Source organism: Camelus dromedarius, chromosome 14 (assembly GCF_036321535.1).
Source record: "Camelus dromedarius isolate mCamDro1 chromosome 14, mCamDro1.pat, whole genome shotgun sequence".
Lineage (NCBI taxonomy): Eukaryota > Metazoa > Chordata > Mammalia > Artiodactyla > Camelidae > Camelus > Camelus dromedarius.
Window position 1 is genome coordinate 37,300,986 of NC_087449.1, and position 23,563 is coordinate 37,324,548.

The 23,563-nt window shown below is 40.4% G+C and overlaps 1 protein-coding gene across 4 annotated transcripts in view; it reads right to left on the reverse strand.

The window, feature by feature from the left end:
* Positions 1-748: 748 nt before the first annotated feature.
* Positions 749-23,563, reverse strand: part of LOC105092931 (cytochrome P450 4X1) — a 41,835-nt gene continuing 19,020 nt past the window's right edge. For 3 of the 4 annotated variants that reach the window (XM_010984709.3, XM_031465069.2, XM_010984710.3), the window contains 11 exons: positions 19,396-19,537; positions 18,191-18,235; positions 16,726-16,853; positions 15,390-15,517; positions 15,138-15,292; positions 9,801-9,907; positions 8,878-9,068; positions 5,180-5,313; positions 3,780-3,844; positions 2,290-2,372; positions 749-1,497 (listed from right to left, as the gene is read on the reverse strand). In XM_010984709.3, coding sequence (XP_010983011.1) covers positions 1,329-1,497; positions 2,290-2,372; positions 3,780-3,844; positions 5,180-5,313; positions 8,878-9,068; positions 9,801-9,907; positions 15,138-15,292; positions 15,390-15,517; positions 16,726-16,853; positions 18,191-18,235; positions 19,396-19,537 — 1,347 coding nt within the window. In that variant the 3' untranslated portion in view covers positions 749-1,328. Of the gene's footprint in view, positions 1,498-2,289; positions 2,373-3,779; positions 3,845-5,179; positions 5,314-6,921; positions 8,618-8,877; positions 9,069-9,800; positions 9,908-15,137; positions 15,293-15,389; positions 15,518-16,725; positions 16,854-18,190; positions 18,236-19,395; positions 19,538-23,563 lie in introns of those variants that run through there. The other variant, XM_064493616.1, reaches the window with a different exon arrangement.

Below are 23,563 nucleotides of genomic sequence, written 5' to 3' on the forward strand. Positions count from 1 at the left end.
TGTTGCATCATCAAGTGACGGTGGCTCCTGGGGCTCATGCACGTCCCTTCCCTTCCATGTTTGACTGTTCAAGCATTCTGTAGACTACATAAGCTGATAAGTTCTCTTTTTGTCTAGTTTGGTTTTCTCACTTATAATTGAAATAGTCATGGTTAAAATAAAATTTATGAGAGTTGCACTTTTAAAGATCACTGTGCAGACTCCCCTTCTGTGTCCTTTCAGCTCCAGCCTCCACTGTGATGATGAACTCTGTGTGAGCCAGCGCCACTTAGGCACAACTACACAGCCCTCACCAGGCTTCACAAGAATTGTCAGTACCAGGAAAGTATGTAGAATATCTTGATAATGTTCCAAATGAAGGCTTTCTTATCGAAGACTCAAAACCCAGAGATCACAAAGAAAAGTTTATATATTTTACTTCATGAAAGTTTATAAGTTCCATAAGGTAGCAGACACCATAAATACAGTTTTAAAAGAGTAAATGAATGGGGGAAAATTACAAAGAAAAGTTATAATCAAGGTTTGTTATCCACTCTCTATAAAGAACTCATATGAATCAATAATAAAAAGAGAAACAACTTCATAGAAAAATAAACATAGATGACATACAAATCACAGAGAACAACACAAAGATAAACATAAATGGCCAGTAAGCATGTTTTTAAAACTGAAAATAACTTAAGTACCCAATAATCGGAAAATAGTTAACTAAATCACACCCACATTACAGAATAGCATGAAGCCATGCTGAGGAGTGAGATATATTTTTATTAAGAGAAAAAAAGAATAACAATATGGGTATGATCACATGGATAAGAACATACACATCCATATGAAATGTACAGAAACAAGTCCAAAAGCATGCACACAAAACTGTTCTATTTTAGGAGAAGCAATAGGATTGGGCAGGGAGGTGTGCGCTGTGTGACATGGGACTTCACTGCTTCCTCTATATGCGTCTCTAGGCTTACAAATCTTTTTCAGTGAGCATACATTCATCCATTACTATGAAATTCTAAAAAAAAATTTAAAACAGAAAATCTGTGGAAGTCATCTAGCAAAATTCTTGATATTCGGCATTAGTGGTAGCCAGAATCGAACAGAAAAGATCTGCACATCTCCCAGTCATACAGAAACTGATCTAGGCGACAGATACCCTCTGGTACCTTGAGATGTTTTTGAATACTGGACAGCTCTCCAGAGACCCTCATCCCATCTACCCTTAACCCTACAACCATACTTTGATTCTTCTTCATTTTCTTGAACAATTAGTTGTGATTTAACTTTAAAACAAGAAGTATGTAATCATCATACTGTGGGCTCTAACATTAGGGGAGTTTCTTCAGGTGCAAGTAGACTCCATTCTTGGGTTTGAGGAAGCAATGAGGCATGGTGACAAGAGGCCTGGTGGGGTCTGGAGTCACCTTGAAGCTGAGCAGAATTAAAGCAATGGCCACCTTTATCTCAGCCATGGCAAAATTCTGCCCGATGCAATTCCTGCAGACACCAAGGGAAAGGAAGAAATACTTGAAGAAATGGTGTTTCTCTGACTCTTTAATAAGATACTGGAATAACATGTCTGATTTCACAGTAAGGAAACGTTCTCATACTAAGTGTCATACCAACCTTTGGACTTTGGACTTACATTGTTCTCTGCAAGAATATAAGCTGGAGGTTCAAGGTGGCGCCCTCCCTAAACAAAGCAGCACTTGGGGCTACTCACAGAACTGCTTCTCCTGTGAAGTTCTGATGGAAAGTGTGGCGACTATAGTTAATAACGCTGTATTATTGTAGAATCAAAATTTGCTAAGAAATCGGAACTGAAATGTTCTCACACACAAAAAAGGTAAATATGTGAGGTGAAGGATGTTAATTAACTCGATGGGGAGGAGTCTTTTCACAATGTATATATCAAATTATCATGGTGCACACATCAAATATCTTACAATTTAAGATTTTAATATGAAGATGAAATAGAAGATAAATTTTAAAAAAAGAATTGTTCCTTCTTTGTTGGGAGTGGACTTGCATCGAGCCCATGAGTAACAGCTTGTGTCACTGGATAACCTTTTGAGGCATGGCTGTGTGGGATGCCAAAGAGAAGGGTGTTGTCCTTCATGAAAGTAACTGGCCCTTTCAGGGGCTCAAACAAGCACCCAGATCTACCTCATAGTCAGGTGAGAAGATGAGGTTCCACAGAAAAATGTATAGACTTGAGAAGCTAAAGAGGGGAGGCTATTCCCAAGTAAACATTTTTGTGTCTTTTCAACAACTTCAGACTGTCCTCACCTTGGTCCAGCTGAGAATGGTAAGAAGGAGTAGGGGTGTCTCTGATCATTATTCTCTGGAGAGAACCTCAAGGGGTCAAAGACCTGAAATGAGAGGGCAACCCCATCACCATCTTCACGACACCATTAACATATTTCTGAAGCTACTTCTTAGCACTGATCAACAGAAATACAGTGGGAGCCACATATGTCATTTCAATGCTCTGGTAGCCACATTTTTAAAAGGTGGAATGAATTTCAGCGATAGAATTTATTTACTAGAGAATGTGATTATTCCAACATAGATTCCATATAAATAATTATTTAGAAAATAGCTCACATTTTTTTGTACTACAGCTTCAAAATTTTACATTTCCAGCACATCTCCGTTCTGACTAGCCACATTTCAAGTGCTCCACAGCCACACGTGCCTGAGGGCTGCCACACTGGACAGCACAACTCTGGACCCGCAGACCTCATCTGGCCCCCCAGCTGGTTTGTAAGGGGAAGTCAGAAACACGATGGCCAGTGGTGGTGTTTTCACTCGGGAGGTGCGAGTGCACCTACTTACAAGTCAAGCCAAAGTGATTATAGGATCACTTGTCCAACTGCCCATCACATGTTTGAAACTAGCGGCTTATGTAAAAGGAAGTATCTGTACACTTGTGTTTCAGTGTCAGTGTTTCTGTATACAGTGTGTGAGTTTCAAGGACATTTGGAGTTTCAAGAAATTCAGGTGGGCTACATGTCTTCTTTTTGCCTTTCCAGATCCTCTCTCCTCTTTTCCACCCTGCTCTGGGCTCCAAACTGGCCCATGTGGTTTCCTGTTGGGTCTGGCCAATAAAAGGCATTGATAGGAAGTCTGGAGGGTGGCGGAGAGAGTATTCAGGGTATTTATTCCTGGGCCCCTCCCAGCTGGGCTGCCTTAGGTTAACTGCTTGCTCTACTGATGGCCATGACTCCTGTCTGATGGCCTTTCCCAGAAGCAATCTTTCTTCAGGTTTTGTAATCTTCTCTCCCGTGTCCCTCAGGCCTAGAAGTGGGAAGCACTTCGGCAGTTATTTGCTCCATTTTGCTTCTCCTAAACCCTACTTAGAGAGTTCCTTATAAAACTCTCCTCAAGTAGCCCAACTTGACTGTGTCACTGATTTCCTGCCAGAATCCTGATGGCTACACCCGGCAAAGGGGAGTGTGAGTTACCTGAGTGACTGTGGGTAGTCCAAGTCTTGCAGGTGTCTAGGGAAGTGCTTGGGAGGGCTCGAGAAGTAAATGACTGAAACACAGACTGCGGCAATTTGCAGCAGATTTTGTGGGATTCTGCCAACCTGCTCTTTCAAACCCAGATGAAGTAGGGATAGAGGAAGAGGACTTCTTCTTTGAGTGGAAGTTTTACATTTTTGGTCATGTTTATTTTTGCTTAGTTGTGTTATTTGCTACTTCCATGCAGAGTTAACAAAAAGTAAATTGCACAGCATAAGTTCTTGGAACTATTTATGTGTAAGACAATCATACCTTTGGGTTTTCCCAGATGGCAGGATTGTGGTGGAGACCCCAAATACTGAGAACTAGGGTCATTCCTGAAAAAGGAAGGAAATAAAGGAGATTGCAGGAAAAAGAGCAAGTCATGAGCTCCTGTTATACTGTCCTTCAGTAAGACTTTTCTTCTTGAAGAGAAAGAGCTAGCTCCTGGCAGAGCCCTGTGGGCTGTAGCAGATGCCAGCAGTGAGGGACCCACGGGAAGATGGGGCTTGGTGGCACCTTAGTTTTCAAATCAATGACCTGTTTAATACTTGATTCTATCTTAAGGAGCTATTGGTGTCATGCCAAAATGATAACCTATGCTTATGTTTTCTACTACCTCTGGTAACTACTTATACACCTACTAACGGACTATAAAGTACCCAGAGGCAACAGTTTGGATATGTAAGAACAGAACCGTACTTCCATCTTGCAGATCCAATGATAAGTTTCTGTTGCTGCTGTTCATACATGAAAGGGAGGGAATTTTGGCAACTATCCGTGTGGTTTGGGGATTTTAAAAAAGACAGAGGAGAGAGAACTTGAGGATTATTTGGTCACCGGAAATAACTTTGGTAAATTAATTCTGGATCTGTCAACAAAGTGACAGTAAGCGACAGGCTGTTGGCATTGGTACAAGAAATCCTGTTGGCTTGTTTCTAAGGGCAAGAGCTCATAAAACACTGCAGCAGGCAAGTGAAGGGTGTCTGGCATGCCCTTTGGCTTTCACTCGCCCTGCTCAGAGACTTGCGCTGTTTGGAAGAGCACTGGGCTCTGGGCACGGGACCTCCCAGCATGTTCTAGCTCTGCTCATCCGTGCATTGGGGTCCCTCAGTGAGTTTTTGGCTGCACCAAAAGTACCTGAAAGTGCTTTGTAAACTGCAAAGCACATATAAGTGTCTGATGAGATCATGTTCCAAGGAAGAAAAATGAGATAATAATGTTTGAAGACTTTATGTAAACTATTAAGTGCTGCATCTTTATTAGAGAAATATTATGATGATGATGAAGACAAAGACCCTCCTTGGTCTTCAACTTAAAGATCACGGTGCACATCTCCCAGACGTCTTACCTGGGTCTCAGACTCAGCCAAACAAGGATTATTTTAGAAACAATGTCTCACAATGGAAGAAACCCTGGGTTGGGATCCTGGGTGACACAGATTCTAGGCACAGCTTTGCTGCAAATGGCTAGGTGCCGTTGGGAAAGCCTGTGAAACCCACATCTGGTCAAGGCATTACCACTGAGCAGTTAATAGGTGCCCAGCTCTAAACCAGCTGTCCTTAGGATTGTCTTTTGACTCTTCCAAGAGTTGAGAATCCCTCTGGTGTTTTCACTGTGGCCCCCAAGATCCCATGGTCTCTAGAAACTGCTTAGGAAAAGAATGCAAAGACCTGCAGGCAAGGAGCGTCCATCTGGGAAGGTAATGGGCTTGCTGAGCTCTCTGGATAGGGACAGGACTGGAGGCGCCAAGCGCAGTGACTCCTTAATGCACATTGTGGTGTAGGACATCTCACCCAGCTGGTCCCTGTGAGAACAAGAGAGGGAGGGAGGGGAACTCAAGACTCTATGTCCAGTTTGTAAATATCGGTATCTTTTTATAGTTGATGTTAGTTCCTGGTAAATATCATCCTCAGGCTAAAGCTATTTTGCCCATTGGCTTATGTAACAGAATGTTAACATGGGACTCTTTCTGCCTCAGGATCAGCTGAGGTCCCAGACGAAGAGGACCCAAACGGGTGCCAAATATCCTCATCATAAAGTGCGGCGCTAAACCATGGGTAAGGGATTTGCTAAGGAGATTTCTGAAAGCCAGTTTTGCAATTCTTAGCTTCTCATATAAATCAAGAATGTATAAGGAATGGCAAAGGAGTGAAGAAGACAGGCAACTTAAGAGTTTTGAGAGGGGGAAAAAAATAAATCCTTTCAAGGAATTGTTGGAATGCAGAGTGCCACGGAGAATGGAGAAAGGGCTCCCCCATGTTAAGCAAAGGAGAATTTCAAGAGGATCAGTTAGATCAACTGACACGTGCTCCTTGGAGTTTGGGGAGCATGGGACTGATAGGAAGGGTGGTGACTCAGAACATACAGAGAGGCAGGAGAGCAACAGGGACAAAGCGAGAATGCTCCAGTGTGTCCTACGGGCCAAGGAAACGGCAAGAGAGAGAGAGCTCTGGAACCAGCTTGAAAGGAACCCTGACAAAGGACAAGTTCTCTTGCCCCATGAGTCCCTATTGCAAAGTGCCAACGAGGGAATCTCCAAAAACCCACAGATGCACACTAGGAGTATAAGGGAACACTGAGTAGCCACCAAGTTCAGAGGACCAAGATTGCAGAAATACCAGCTGTTGTCTCCTCATTCTCTCCCCAACCCGGGACCATTTCTGGAATGGTCAGTAACAGCAGCTACTGGGCAGGGAAGGAGCTGGTCGGTGAGCAGACGCCAACCACAAGCCCCTCGCCCCGCTAGCCTCCAGACCCAGAGAGGTACTGAGCTGCAATGGATGGAGACGCTCTAAGTGGAAAAGAAGGTGAACTTTTTATGATTACACTGGACTAGATTAATTGTTGAAACAAGACTGCTCTTGTGATTTAAATGGATGGGAACTCTGTGAAATTCACTCAAGTTTTATCCTAGAGATGAAAAGTACTTGCCCCACACAGCAAGTTTGAAGTGTCAGTGGGAGAAGGACAAATTATTAATTTGCATCCGAGCTAGTAAGTTTGGTTCAATAAAACGACAGCATACATTTAGTCAGTTTGCTTTATTATATTTCTACTTGCTTTTTTGATGACTTCTTCTGAGTGCAGGCCCTGGCCATTCTGTAATGTGAAATTTTAATTTTGAACTCTTTTTTCCTCCAGCCCAAAATAAAAAGAGTAATTCCGCTTAGCCTAGCACTTTTCACACTTAAGAAAAACCAAGTTGCCCATCTCACCCCTGGTGCAAAAGGAAGAGAGGCATTTTAACCCAATGCAGGAATGGGTTTACAAGTAGCCAAATGGAGATGTCAAACAACTTTCCCGATTTCCCAGAAACTGTTCTTTGCAGTATGGTTTTATTATCTGTCTAAAAGAATTACAAATTTTCAGAAAGCTCTGTATGAATTTCATTAAATGTAACTATAAGGGCATATTATTGAATAAAAACATATTTTATTCACTATAATACTGTTACCATTTCTCTCATGAAAACCAATGGTAGTTAACAGATCCTCTGGACTTTGTTTTCTTACCTGACAAAGATTTCTTTATTGTTTTTCATTTCACATAGGTCAAACAAGAATAAGAAAGGTCACTATTTGAGTTTGTGAATAACAGATACTGCTGCCATATCAGTGAACAAAGGATGCTGCAGCCGTCAGCCATCAGCCACTCCCGCCGCCTCCCCCCGCTGACGGTGAGCTGGAGGCAAGTCAGGGTGGAGACAAGCAGGTGCCCGCTGGCAACTCCTGAGCCTCTGCAACCACCCCCAGTGGTGTCCCCGGAGCAGACTCAGGAGGAGAAGCCCAGGACACTGGCCCTAGATAGCTAAGCACATATCAAAGGAATGCTTTCAGTGAGCCCAGACTTTCGCATCTTCCCATACATAGAAAAGTGCTAAATTCCTTAACTCAAAATATCCGGCTTTCTTTAGTTACTGGTAATCTTTTGATGTTCCAACTACCTGGTCTTTGTTGCACAAACTCCTATATATCCTGTCTCCTCCCTCGCCTTTTCAGAGCAGCCTCTTAGAGCAATCTGAGAGGCCACATTTTGCGCTCAGAAATGTTTGCCGAATAAAACTAACTCTCAGCTTTTAGGTTGTACATTTTTTTTCAGTTGACAAGTTGTATATATCCATCCTAGTCAACCTTAAATTATCTAATCAATGTTGGGAGTATTTCCAAACTCAATGTATAACTTACTAAAACTTAACTAATCAACACTGCATTTTGTGCAATATAGATTAGACCTTTAAACTATGGTAGGAAATGACTAGTATTTCCCTACAAAAAGTGTGATCTCTACTATACCTATATAAATTCAGGTTTTCCTTTACACACATTTTAACTGTGCTAGCCTTTGCATTTGAAATATGACGTTTTCCCCCTAGTCGCTAGGCTTGGTTCCATTAGCATGTCTATTTTTCATGGAAAAGTTATCACATGAAATGGAGTGAAAAGAAAGACAAGCAATGACATGTGAAATATCTTGCTAGGGGAAAGAGCATGGCTTGTATGAGGGACATGTGTTTTCCTTGCAAATAGCATGTCCAAGGGGCAAATCTATAATCCGGGCTTCACTAACAGCAAGATATGCTTAAAGTCTAGCCAAATGGAGTTGAAGTTTTCCACCTCGCTGCTCTTACCCAACCTATAAGAGGCAGGTTAAGTGTCAGATCTCCCAGGAAGTCTCCTTGAGCCCCCACGCCAGGTTAGGTGCTGGTCTTCTAAATCTCTGTGGTACCTAACATGTATCTTTCTCATCACCCTTACCATATTTTATTGCAGTCATCTGTATGGGGGCTTGTCTCTTGTGCTAGAGTGTGAGCTTGTTGAGCGCAGGACCCTCACCAAATCTTGCATGGTTTTTAAGTGTCTTAGTACTGAAAATATACTCAGTCCACATTGGCTAAACTCAATTACAGTGTGTACCATTTAGTAATAGATTCAAAGTCGAAAGCCAATCCCGAAGTGTGAACAAGGGGATGGGAGAGAACGTCGACAATGAGGTTAAATGACCCAGGTGCTCACTCAGGTCTCTCAGAAGAGAAGATCCACTTGAACCCCAACATTCAAGCTCTAAATGCAAGTCTAGGGATCAAGTCCCCATTTCCAATGCACCAGGGCCTGGGTGAAAGAAAGAAATAGGACATTTTGCACACCATTGACTAGAAAAACAATGAAATAAGTAAGCTATGGATGAGTGAGTAGAAAAGACAATGGAATAATTTGGTGCCCTCTAGAAAAAGAGAAGAGTAGTAACCTGCCTCTCCTGCTTTCACATATACATATTTTAAGGAACTGTGGTCATCAAGTTACCAGAAGAAAGAATAAAGCAAAGCCAGGAGGAAAACTAGGATGAAATGTTTAGAAGATGCAGATCTTACCAGTTGATGGAAGACCCATCCCCCAGGATGCTCCTGATCTCCTCCCGGCATCTCTCCTGATGCTCAGGGTACAGAGCCAGGTGGTAGAGGAGCCAGGAAATGCCTCCTGCCACGGTTTCATGCCCTGCCAACATGAATGTGTTCACCTCGGACCATAGGTCAGTATCTGAGAAGCTGTTGGCAATTTCAGCCTAAAAAGGACAGTAGTAATATATTTATGCAATGTCAGTTTATAGATGTTTGGAACCCCAATCAAATTAATGGTTTTAGGGAAAAAATTGAGTTTCTCTCTCTCTCTTGCTTTCTTTCTTTCTTTCTTTCTTTCTTTCTTTCTTTCTTTCTTTCTTTCTCTTTCTCTCTTTCTTTCTCTCTCTCTTTCTCTCTCTCTTTTTTTCTTTCTCTCTTTCTTTTTTATTAAAGTATAGTCAGTTTACAATGTTGTATCAATTTCCGGTGTACAAATGACAGTTTTAATTTTAATTCAGTTCAACAAATATATACTATGAGCCACACTTTGCCCAGAGGGTAAAGGAGAACCAAATTTAGATAAGAAAAGTAAGCCTTGCAGAGTTCCTGCAATCATTCTGCCAGATTTATCCAGATTTTCCAGCGCCTCCTCCTCATCATTTTATCAGCTAACCCTGTGACTCATTTTCCTGTATTTTCCTGAACTACCTTGTATCTCTATGTTAATTACCAAATCTATTCAATGGGTAAAAAATTTAGTCTTATCTGCCTCCCTCTAGTGACAGAGTTGCAGAATTCAGTCCTTACCTCAAATGGTAGGGCATCAAACATCAATTTAAACATAATGTTAAATTTAGTTGATCAATTTTTCTTTTGTTTCCCCTCCTCTCTACTCATCCAACTACCCACACAATTAACTAGATCTATGAGCAGGCTCAGAAATTTGAAAGATTTACCTGGGCAGAAAAGACAGTATCCAGAAAATCCTGGTACCTCCTCTTCTGAACGTTCTCCTGCTTCTTCTCGTCCCTGAGGGAGTTCTTTCTCTCCTGGATTACCTTTTCTGGGGTAGAGTAATAATTCCTCAACACCAAAGTGACAACAAAGTCAACCAAAGTAGAATAAATTATAGAGCAAGCCAGGACCCATGAATAGTTTCAAATCCTGCCTCATTTCTTGAGGTCAGAATGGGTACATTACATTTAAATAGATTTAATTTTTGCTGCTGTTTATTTTCCCATCAAATGACCACCTTTGATCAAAGTTCCAAAGACACACAACAGACCAAAAATATACTTTATATAAACTAGGTAGGCAATAAAGATGATTTCAAATTTAGGTGCAAGTGACCAACATTCCTTTTTTCCTCAGTCTAATCTCTCATTTTCATGGGAAAGTTACCACGTGAAATGGAGTGAAAAGAAAGACAAGCAAAGAAGTGCCAAAATATGTATAACTGAAGGGGCTAAAAGAAAAAAAATATGGAACAGAATATTTAAAACCATAATCCAAGAAAACTTTCTGTACATAAGAGAAAAATTAAATCCACATATTAAAAGGCCCATGCTACACCTGGAAAAATTGGAACAGAACAACCAATTCCAATATATATCCTAGTAAAACAATTTGACATTAAAGACAGAGAAAACAAAATCCTCAGAGACTTAAGACAAAAAGACTAAATGACTTTTAAGGATGACAAATTAAGTTAGCATCATACTTCCCAAGAACAATAAAGAAATCAAGCAAGACTAGAGCATTTTCAAAAAACTCAAAGATATAAAGTGAGAGGCAAATCTTTTATAGCCAGCAAAATTGTCCTTCAGGTATCAAGTCTACCAAAAAAAAGTTATAAACTTGCATGCTATTTTCACCAACATGAATGACCTTGAAGCTATTATGCTAAGTGAAATAAGTCAAATGGAGAAAGACAAATACTATATGATTTCACTCACACGTGGACTATAAAAATAATGCACAATCAAACAAACCAAACAAAAACAAGCACATAGATATAGAGAACAGAGTAGTGGCGGGAAGGGGAGGAGGGGGAAGGGAGAAAAAAGTAAAGGGGATCAACTGTATGGTGATGAATGGAAACTAAACTTTTGGCGGTGAGCCACACTATAGTGTATACAGCAGTTGAAATATAATGTTGTTTACATGAAACTTACATAATATTATAAATGACTGTTACCTCAATTCAGAAAAAAGACAATGAATAGTAAGCAGTAACAATATGGTAGCTATTAATCCAACTATGTCAACAATCACTTTAAACATCAATGATTTAAATACACCAATTAAAAGACAGAGAATGGGTTAGGAAAACAAGACCCAGCTGTATGTTGTCTACAAGAAACCCACTTAAAATATATAAAGATGCATATAGATTAAAAGTATAGGGATAGAGAAAGATACACAAGGCTAACCAACCAAAAGAAAACTAGAATAGCTATATTAGTTTCAGACAGAAAAGATTTCAGAGAAAGAAAAATCAATAGGGATAAACAAGGGCATTACATAGTGATAAAGGGGTCAATTCTCCAAAAAGACAATGATCTTTCATGTGAATGTGTCTCACAACAGTCTCAAAATGCATGAGGCAAAAACTAACAGGAGAACAGGAAGAAATAGATAAATCTAACATTCAATATCTTGTAGTAACCTATAATGAAAAAGAATATGGAAAGGAATATATGTATGTATATATATGACTGAAACATTATGCTGTACACCAGAAATGGACCCAACATTGTAAACGGACTATACTTCAATAAAAAAAAGAAAGAAAGAAATCTACTATTACAGCTGGAGTACACCTTCAACACCCCTCTATCACTAATGGACAGATCCAACAGACAGAAAACCAGCAAGGACACAGCTGAACTGAACAACATCGTCAATCACTTGGATCTTTTTGACATTTATAGAATACCTCATCCACCAACAGCAGAATACTTACCTTCTCAAGCTCATACAGAACATTCACCAAAATAGACCATATTCTGGGCCATAAAACACACCCTAAATGCAAAATGTAAAATTATAAAACTCTTAGAAAATAACAAAGAGGAAAATCTACACGACCTTGAGTTTGGCAATGACTTTTTAGATACGATACCAAAAGCATGATCCATGAGAGAAAAAAATTGATAAGATGGATTTCATTAAAATTAAAAACTGCTGTTCAGGAAAATAAACAGGATAATATAAAGATGAAACACATACTGGGAGAAAATAGTTGCAAATGACTCTTCTGGTGAAGGACTGTTATCCAAAATATACAAAGAACTCTTAAAACTCAACAATAAGGGAAAAAACAACCTGATTTAAAAGTGGGCCAACGACCTTAACAGACACCTTACCAAAGACTATATGCAAATAGCAAACAAGCATATGAAAATGTGCTTCACGTTATATGCCATCAGGAAAATGCAAATTAAAACAGCAATAAGATACCACTATGCTATCAGAATGGCCAAAATCCAGAACACTGACAATATCAAATTCTGGCAAGGATGTGAGCAATAGAAACTCTCACTCATGGCAGGTGGGAATGCAAAATGTTACAGCCATTTTGGAAGAAAATTTGGCAGATTCTTACAAATAAACATTTTCTTGCCATACCATTCCCAATCACCCTCCTTGGTATTTACCCAAAGGAGTTGAAAACTTACGTCCACACAAAAACCTGCACACAAATGTTTATAGCAGCTTTATTCAAAACTGCCAAAACTTGGAAGCAATCAAGATGTCCTTCAATAGGTGAATGGGTAAACAAACTGTAGTATACTCATGCAATAGAGTATTATTTAACAATAAGAAGAAATGAGCTATCAAGCCATGAAAATACATGGAAGCACTTTAAATGCACATTGCTAAGTGAAAGAACGCAATCTGAAAAGGCTACATACAGTATTATTCCAACTAATAACATGGAAGAGGCAAAACTATAGAGACAGTAAGAAAAAAAAAAAATCAGTGGTTGCCAGAGGGAAAGAGGAACAATTAATGGAGCACAGGGGAGTTTTTAGGACAGTGAAACTATGCTGTATGATATTGTAATAGTGGATACATATCATTATATATTTGTCAAAACCCACAGAGTATGTAACATAAAGAGTGCACCCTAAACTACGGACTTCAGTTAATAATAATGTCTCATCAATTATAACCAACGTACCACACTCATGCAAGATGTTAATAAGAGAAACTGTGTATCTGTGTGTCTCTGTGTCAGGGACAGAGGTGAAGAAGTACAGGGGAACACTGTGCTTTCTGCTCAATTTTTCTGTAAACTTAAAACTCTCTGAAAAATACCTTATTAATTTTAAAATACCACAAAAAACTCTTTAAATAAGTCAGTGTGAGTATAGCACATGAATAGATAGACAGACCAACGGAATAGAAAAGAAAATTGAGAAATAGGTCCAAGTACATATGCCAATTTAGAAAATGAGAAAAGTGGTTGTCTCAAATCACTAGAAATGCTAAAGCTTTTAAATAAATGGTAATGGGATAACTGGATAACCGTTTGGAAAAATGAGATCAACTCTTCATATTATACATAAGAGTAAACTTTAAATGGATCAGAGGTCTAAATGCAAAAACAAACAAACAAACAAAAAAAAACAAAACCATACTAGAAACACTAGAAGAAAGCATGGATGAATTTCTTTACAATCTGGAAGGGCAGCTGTTCTCAACCAGAGACAATCTGGATCCCAAGGAATATTCAGCAATGTCTGGAGATGTTTTGATTGCCACAACTGTCAGAGTTCCAATAGTATCAAGTGTGTAGAAGTCAGGGATGCAGCTGAATGTCCTACCATGCACAGGGCAGCTCCTCACAGCAAAGATTTATCCAGACCCAAATATCATTAGTGCCACAGTTGAGATACCCTGGAATAGGGGAAGGCTTTTGACTATCACTCAAAATCCAGATGCAGTAAAAGAAAATGTTGATAAATTTAACTAAGTAAAAATTTGAAAATTTGAAAAGGTTTTATTTTGAACAAATTTGACATTTAATCTTTAACTAATACTCTGCATTTTGTTTTTCATCATAATTCTGTAATAGAAAGAAAATGTGAAGAATTTTTTTTACCAAGTCTTATGTAGATGCCCTCCAAATCCACTCCTGTTTACTCTAATGACCTGTACAAATATTAATATTTTCTATGTGACCATGATGCAAACAGGTTTGAGAACTACTGTTTTATATATATATATATATATATATATATATCCATTTGCGTCTTAAATTGTTTCTAACCTGCTTATCTGAGTGTCCTCCTATAATATCTATGTTCATGTGTGTATGGATGTGTGTGATCATGCATGTGCAGTGTGCCTTGCAAGTTTCCTGGGGTGCAAATATATTTTATATTTAACTTTTATTCGGTTCCAGGCACTGTCTCCAGTGCTTTACATACATTAACATATTTAATCATCACCACAAACCTACGAGATAGATCCTTTTTTATCTGCATTTTACAGATTGCTCTGAGACAAAGCAGTAACTCGCCCAAAGTCATACTGCTAGTTAGTGGCGGAGCTGAGGAAGGATTAATTAACTGCCTGATAAATATTCTCGATCATGGTGTTCACGGTGTTCACGAAAAGTAATGTTGAATTGCTTAAACAGCTTAATCGATTTCAACTTTTATGTTTTGCTAAAACTATTTATTTTTGAACCAAGCTTCTTTTCTTTTCTTTTTTTTAATGAACTAAGAACACTTAACCTGAGATCTACACACTTAAATTTTTAAGTGCACAATACGGTATTGTTAACCCTAAGCACTATGCTGTGCAACAGATCTCTAGAACTTTTTCATTATTCATCTATCGCAGCATACCAGAAACATTATACCCATTGAACAGCCCCCACTTCCCCTTTCTTTTGAGTGTATGCCCAAGTTTGCTCTGTTCCTCTATTCATTCCTATGTTGCATGAATGTTTGTAACTTATTACTGCAGTCACTGTGCAAAAAGCCATACGCCATGTATGCTTCGAAATATTAAATGCCCACTTGTTATGTTATATTCATAGTAATAAAAAATTCACATAATAAAAATAGTGCAATATATAGAAAACTTCTGATACGACTACTACTATGGATGTAGCAAACTCTGCTAAAGGACTTGTATTTCCTTTGAGCATTGTCCATATAAAAGCTCCATTAAGAACAAGAGTTCTCTCTCTTTTCACATTGAGACCTGTTCCCCTAGAGAGACACACTACAGGTACGACAGTCTGTGGACTTGGACAACCCAAACCCCCAAAATACCTGTGTGCTGATGCAGTATCTTGCTTATCTCCCACAGGCGGTGGCCCTGAGAGCTGAACTTGAAAATCATGTCATGGTGATACAAGAAATTGTACACACGGTAAAAGATGATAGTGGTGCCTTCCCTTATTGCTTTTATATAGTAATCAAAGTTGCTAGAAGAGAAAGTGGGGATAATATGTCAATAAATGACTTAGATAATGGCAAACAAATGTCTTTTTTTTTTTTTTTTTTGGCCCTCCTACAACTGACCTGTTTATCTGGCAGTTGGTTTCCTTGCTGAAAATACATTTCATAAGAACATCCAGGGTCATCAAGTCGATGTGCTCAGAGATATCCAGAAGTGTGTTCTGAGTGCCGCAAATCCTCTCCCACTTACCCTGGCACAAGAGGCCAAGATCAACAACATCACCATCATCAAACTGCCTTTATTTGGAAGTCCTCCTTGACACTGCCCTCAGGAAACGTCCACCAGGAAGCGCCCTCTGCGAGGTTGTCTATCCCCCTCTATGGGGACTCACAGAGCTTGTGAACAATGGGGACTTTGTAGCCAGGGGTTGCCCTGTAAGCTTGGGGTGAAGGCAGTTGCTAAACAGCATTGCTCTCCTCCCTTTGGAAAAGGGTGTCCATGGAGAGTTAATGGCTGAGTCACATTCTGTAGGAAGCCCTGTGCCCCTCCATTATTGCTTGCCAACAAGGCTTGGAGCCTTCTATGGTGGACCCAGGCTCTTTTGCACACACTCCCAATATCAGCCTGTCCCACACTCCAGCCCCCTGAGTCTGCCTCTGTGCAGTCAACCCTGGTCCCCTCCCTGGGTCTGTCCTCGGAAGCCTGAGCTCCAGCTCCCAGTCCTGGCATACACCAGCTAGCTTGCATCTCAGGCTAGGAATGGCACAGACCCTCTGTGCTGCTTTCTCCTCTGAACCTCTGAAGCTCCCCTTCCGTCCCTGCTACGCTCTCCTCTGGAGAGGGGGCTTTGCAGGGTGAGGGCACTTTCCCTCTTTCACTGCTCCCTCCCTGGCATTAAGTCCCATCCCGATTTCCTTTTTCTCTTTCTCCTACTCAGTTTCATGATGATATTCCTTGTAGTTCCACTTGTACGAGATCTTCTGCCAGAGCTCAGTAGGTACCTGTGACAATTGTTGCACGTGTAGACGTATTTTTGATGTTTTGTGGGAGAGGGTGAGCTCCGTGTCCTTCTATTTTGCCATCTTGAAGCCCCTTCCTCTCATATTTCATGGTAAATTTGAGTCTCCTCTGAATCTGAAGCTATTATAGCTGCTCCTGGTTTCCTTATTTGTCACCACAGCACTTTCTGTCTGAGTCTTATTACTTAATACTTAGTTTACTGTCATAGGATCTCAAAATATACCTATGACAGGCAATCAGATCTTCACCTTCTTTAATCACCTGAAGAGCCATAGCAAAGGCTTACATGAACACTCACTGCTCAGTGAGTACTTGCACATGGTTAATTTCTAGAAATCACCCTCTTTTGACTTTCACCATCCACTAAACAGATGTCTAATACATTCCCTCTTGGAAGCATTTTGCAACACACCAGAGCACCTTTGTCCCTTCACTTACCAGCATCGTGTTCACAGAATGGGCCATCATCTCGACATATGATTTCAAGGTATTCAAATGGAATCCAGGAGTTAGTAGGCGACGGTGCTGGAACCACTTGGGTCCATTCAGATTCACTAGTCCTTCTCCTTGAGAAACAAAAGGCACAAAATGTCCTGTCATTTTTACTAGATGAGGTGGGGAAGGAGAGGTGAGAAACACTAACAGAGAGTGACCGTGACGCACAGGTGGCCAGGACACAGCACAATAGCAAAGCAGTGAGTCTCGATGCTTACACCTTGGTGCACGTATGTGGCATTATGACAAAGACCCACGTTTTGAAGCCTGATGAGAGTGCTAATCCTGAACTCACCAGTTGCTACTTGTGTAGTAATTAAGACACTTAACCTTCCTGAGACTTGGCTTTCTTGGTGACAAAGTACAGTAATAAATATCTGCTTTACTGTGTTGCTGTGCAGCGGTATACATAAGGCACCTAGCCTGGTCTCTAGCTCACAGCGGCACAACAAATATTCACAACAAATACTCATCTCCTCTCCATTCCAAACCAATCCATAGACCGTACTGTGAAAAAATTCGCACGGAGTTAGATAAGCGTGTCCACTCTGTCCCAGATACCCTCTCCTTGAGTGCTAGTCTGTGAATGAGACAAAGTGAAAACACTCATCAAACCTAATGCCTCACAATCTTCTGTCACCAGGGAGGTCATTGAAAGATTTGGCTTTAAAAGGACCTTAAAGTTTATTAATATATAACTGCCATCATTTACCGAGTGCTTGCAACATGCCAGCCATTACATGAAGTGCTGAAAATAAGTGTTTCATTTAATCTTCACAACAGCCCGGAGGTGTAACTCATTCTTACTTTCAAAGATGAAGAAACAGAGGCTTACAGAAATTAGATGACTTCCACAAGATCACTCAACTAGTTAGTGGGGTTCAGGGAGCAGGACTCAAATCCAAGTAGCTCTGAATCCAAAACCTATAGTCTTTCATTTAATTCCTTCCTTGTCTGACATAAATGCCAATTATATGACTAAAAAGTTTAATTTATCTGCTCACAGAATATTTCCAAACTGTACTTTGAGGCAAAACTTTACTGATTTGCATATGGAAATAGAGGAACTCCAAAAAGAAAGGGAAGGATCCAAGAAAACAAGAAAGGAAAGCTAAAATAAAGAATAGCGATGGTAAGGCTGCAGTTTTAAAGACGCAGATGGGATAAATTTACACATATGCCATCTTGCAGATGAGACTTGGGGGAGAGAAAGGAACCCCCCAGGAGGGCTTCTAGGAGGTTGTGCTGCATTGACCTTAGCTCCCTCTTGACCTTCCTCCTAGAAAACCTGCAGTATAGATCTTACTCTCAAGGCCTCTGAATTCCGATTTGAGTTTCCTTGGAATGCTTGCCTATAGAAAGGAGACAGTGAGTGAGAGCGAGATCCTCTTTCATTCCACGTACGTACCAATGACTGGAGTCGTGAACTTGCACAGATACTTGGACTTGGGATCTGCAGAGTCAAGCAGAGGAAACAAAAGACAACATTAGAGGGATATTACTAAAGCTGATGAAGGTTCTCATCATTTGCCTACAACAACCACAAATAGTGAGCAAAAAGGGAGCCCGGCCTCATTCCCCGCAGCCCTTGGCCGACCCAGGAATGGTAAGTTTTGGTTCAGGAGGCAGACAACAGCAGCCCAAGGAGGCAGGCAGGTACACAAACCCAGAATCTCTCTTTGTTTGCACTTCTTCCAACAGAAGGAGATTGCCCGAGGTTTACCAAGTTTTCAGAACAGGAGTGGGGATAACATATCACATCCTTCTGGGAAAGCAAATTACCTATCCAAGCAGGGCAGCAGACCCAGAGAGTGAGAGCCCTCTTGGGGTTCTCGTGAACTTGAACATGAGAGTATTTTACAGCTCTTGTCCTTTACAAAGTGAACACGAGGTGAATCAGAGCTGGAGGACTGGGAGACACGGAGACTTTCAGGAAAAGGCTGCTCTGTCTCGCCAGGTTTTACTAAGAGTAATGGGGGTAACAGTACAGAGAAGGAAGACAAGCATGTCAGACCCTAGTTTTACAAAGTTGAGGGGGGAAAGCTGGGCATGTTAATTTTGTGCTATGAGATAATCTACCTTGGAAGCCTTGAGGAAGGACTGAATGGGGGAGCCAGATGCCTCATGGCCCCAAAGGGAACACAACAGACAAATATGCAGAAAACAAAAACAATTTGGATCACAATCAAGACGACAGAGTGGTAAGTGGGTGATGTACACTCAGGCTTATGGACCAAACCAGCAGAGGCAGTCCCACTTCTGAATTTCTCTGTAGACACTGTGCTCAAGCCAGGGGCTAAGGATGACAGGGATTGGTGATGCTGAAGTCACAAAACCAAAAGAGGCAAAGGAAGACGCTGGAGATGGTGCCAGGTGGGCTTTGCGATACAGTGACCTAAAAGGGCCCGCAGGAATCTGAGCTGGAGAAGGAACTGGGCGACCCAACCCAGGAATCTCCTCCAGGACTGATGGGAAACCTCTCCTCACTTTCCCCGGCGTCTCTTGAAGGCCCAGTGCTAATCTTTGCTTCAGAATTCCTTTAGACTCCTACCTGTGGGTTGTGCAGATCACTCCTAGGAGGGTTAGGATCCTGAGGTTCATCCCTTTTCTTACCTGTTCTGCTCAGAAATGTCTTTGCATACTCTGGGTCATAGATGTAGAAAAATGCCTGAAAGGGCCCAATCCAGAAAGGAAAGGCACAAGGGTACTTTTCTACAATCTCCTCAAGCTTTTTAATGTCACTCTGCCGAAATATCTGCAGCGAAAAAAGTGAAGCACATTAGAGAAGCTAGGCAATCTGGACTCATCCCTGCTACAGCCACAATTTGTGCTCGGGGCCTGGAGGGTCACACAGGTAGAAGGGCCTGGAAGTGACTGAACATGCTCTCGCAGGGATTCCTATGCTTGGGGTATAACTTTCTAAACAAAGTTACTATATTTGTCTCTTCAATATAAATAATATATGTTGTCCCCCAGACCAAGTCACCATCAAATGACATACTGTGAGCTGTTTTCCCAACTGAGATGGTGAAGGGAGCGGAGTCACATACTCTGCCTCACCTGCCAACATCACACATTCAGGTTAGGAGTTGAGTCTGGGAGATGAAAAAAATGGTTTTTACATGGGAAGCTAACTGTTAGTAGACGGAATAGGGCCCACCATTCCAACTCACCATTCCCTTTCCCCTCTCCTCTCTCTAATTACTGATGAGCGAGTCTCTCTCATGATGTAATAGTAACTTCTTTAAAAATCCACAGAAACTGATACATTGTAACTGACTAGACTTCAGTAAAAAATAAATTAAAGAAAAACCAACTCCATCTACAACGAAAACCCAATTCTTTTCCTTTACAATAGTAGGACGCTCATTTATACAGGCGTGTGAAGTTTGGAGCAAACTCAAATACAACACTTCCAACTCTAACATTTATAAATTAGAGTACAAATACCACTATCAGAGATAAACTTTCTGCCTTGATAAGCAGATTACTATGGCTCATTTAAATAGTTCTTCGAAATCACTGGCAATAAGACCCATTTACATCTGTTTCTGCGTAAAGTGGTAGGGTGGAGAGGCTGTGTGTGTCTGGATAGAAATAATTCTAAAACTGATGGTGGTTATGGTTGCATAACTCTGTGAATATACTTAAAACTATTTAATTCTACACTTTAAGTGAGTGAATTGTAAAGTATGTGACTTAACATCTCAGTAAAGCTTTCAAAAGCTACAATGAAGTAATTCATTTACCAGAAGACAAAATATAGTAATGGTGTCAGTGAAGAACGGGATTTGCTTTAACTATGGGCTTGTGCATATGTAATGGACAAGCCAAACCAAACAGCACAGAGAGAATAGGAGCAAGGAAGATGCAAGGTTCCAAGTGCTAAAGACACGGAGATCAGACAGGTTCCTGCCTGACCCTATAGCGGTCACAGCTGGTGGTGGATTTATGTTTCATTTAACACTCACATAGCATTTACTACATGCCAGGCACGATCTTAGTTCTTTTCAAATATCAAATAAGCTTATCCTTTGAACAAGTCAATAATATAATAGTAATTATATTCAATGTAAATAGGCTAATTATTTCAAGTAAAAGGCAAAAGGTATCAGGTTGTATCTTTAAAAAGCCTAACTATATACGACTGACAAAAGACACAAGGTTAACAGTCCAAAAGGTTAACAATAAAGGATTAAAAAAACCATTTAGACACTAACAAAAAAGCTTATGTAGTTACTAATATCGGATAAAGTAGAATTTAAGGCAAGAAGTCTTACTAGAGATAATAAGGAACGTTTCATATATAAAAAGGATTAGTCTACAAGGAAGATATAGTAATTCAAAATCTGTATGCATACTATACTATAGCTTGAAAATTGATAAAACAAAAGTGGACATTAGAGCTAAAAAAAAAAAAAAAGAAAGAAAGAAAGTAATTCAAGAGTGGAAAACTTTAACACAGTGCTACTCAAAGCATGGGCCACAGACCAGTCCAGGATGAGATACTTACAGAAACCAAGCATGATATTTAGAAATTTTTATAGTAACTTGACATTGCTGCAATTTCTTACTTTTTTTAAAAAATGAAAGTAAAAGTCTACAATAGATTGGGGAAAAACTGGTTTTCACCAGATAGTTTGAGAAGCACTGTGTTACATCATTCTCAATAGTTGGTAGAATGGATCTCTTGGGCCATTTTCAGTTTTCCCAACTTCTGATTGATGGCTCCTTTTCAATTCTAGTTTCTGGAAGGTGTGGAGGTGAAAATCAAACTCTAATGAGAAACAGAGTAAATGGAAGTTGAGGAGTGAGAAATTTAGAAAAGGTTAACCAGCTTAAATTAAAATTAAAATTAAAAAATAAAATATTAAATATAGAGCAGTAACTTAAAGGAGAAATATATTAAAGGAAGGGCTGGTTCAACTCCAGGTCTCTGCTCTCTCCCCACACAACACCCTCTTAGGTTCCACAACAGATCAGATGTTTTATTTTCTAGAAAAACTCAACCAGAGAGGCTCTAAGACCTGAAGGAATCAGGCATTGTGGAGGGCAGGGGTGAGTCACTAGACTGAAAATAGAGGGGTTAAGTGAAAGGCTTCATAACAAATGATTAGATACCTAACTCCCTTCCTTTCTTGCTCCCACAATGCCAGAAGTCATCTGGCAACCTCCTAAATAAAAGAAAGGCAGATTCATCTCTAAGAAACTGAAAAAAAAAAAAATACAGATACTGACAGTTTGCATCTCCAACAGGTTTGTGCTCAGGGAAAGTTCTCGCTGTGGACACAAGACTTCCAAACATCTTTAGTGCCTCACTTGAGAAAACGAAATGACAGCTGAAGACCACCTGACATTTGAGGACAGCCTCCAACATGAAAGACATAAAGCAAAACAAACAAACTGTGGTGTAGCCAGCCTCCAAAAAGACCTCCAATCACCCCCACCTTTTTATACGGTCGCCTCCCATACTGGTCAAGGATTTGTCAGTGTGACTAACTGCATACAGCAGAGTGATGGTATAAATGTTTCAAGATCAGGTTATGAAAGACTGCAGCTTCCATCTTAGGTTCTCTCCCACTCTCACTCTTGCTCTCTCATATCTGACTTGGAGGGGAACAAGCTGCCATGTTGAGGGTAGAGTGACTAACTCTTCCAGCTGGCCTGGACAGAAGGGGTTGCCAGGATACAAAACTTTCAGAACTAAAATCGGGAGACAATCAGGCAACCTGGGATGATGTGAGCAGGCCTATGGAAAGGTCCATGTGGGGGAAGAACGTAAGCCTCTGGCCAATAGCCAGTGAGGGCCTAAGTCCTGTCAAAATCCATGTAAGTGAACTCGAAAGTGGATTCCCCAGCCCCAGAGGAGCTGTGAGCTGACTGCAGCCCCAGTCAACCACAAGCAACCTTCTGAGAGACCCTGAGTCTCTCACAGAGATTCATCCAGCTAATTAATACCCCTTTCCCAAACTCTTGACCTTCACAAACTGTGTAAGACCTTCCCCTTGACCTTCACAAACAAACTGTTGTCTTAAATTGCTAAGTGCGGGGTTAATCTGTTAGATAGCAACAGATAACTAATACACAAACAGAAAAAAAAATGAAAAAGTTATTAATACTTCAGAAAAGATACAGCATTTCATGAAACAAAGTCAGGATTCTATAACAAAGAGGAATATGTTAAACTGACTGCAGTCATGGCCTTAATTTGTTAATGTCTCCCTGTATTCATACACTTCGATAGTGTGCTTCCACACAGACTTGGACTTGGCTATGTGTCTTGCTTTGGGATAGTAGTAAACATGACTCAGAGACTTAAAAAGCACTTGTACATTGAGGCTTGCCCTCTTGCTATTCGTAGGACCCTGATACCATGTGAGCAAGGCCAGGCTAACCAGCTGAAGGATAATAAACCAGATGGAAGAGAACCAAGGCACCCAAGCTGACAGCCAGCTTTTACCTGACCCAGTAGCTGACTGCAGATACATCAGTGAGCCAAACTAAAGTCAACTGAGCCTGGTACATGCGAGCAAGAATCTCATAGCCTAGACCAGCTCAGATTGTTGACCCACAGAATCATGAGCTAAATAGGTAACAGTTGTCTTAAGCCACTAAGTTTTAGGGTGTGTTTTTTTTAATGCATCATAAGGTAAATGATGCAAGAATAAATGAAGACTAAGACAGAGTTCTTGGAAATAAAAATTATGATAGCCAAAAAATTTTAAATGTTTTAGTAGAAATTCTAAGAAGATAAAGTCAAGAAGAAAAGATTTAAAAAAAA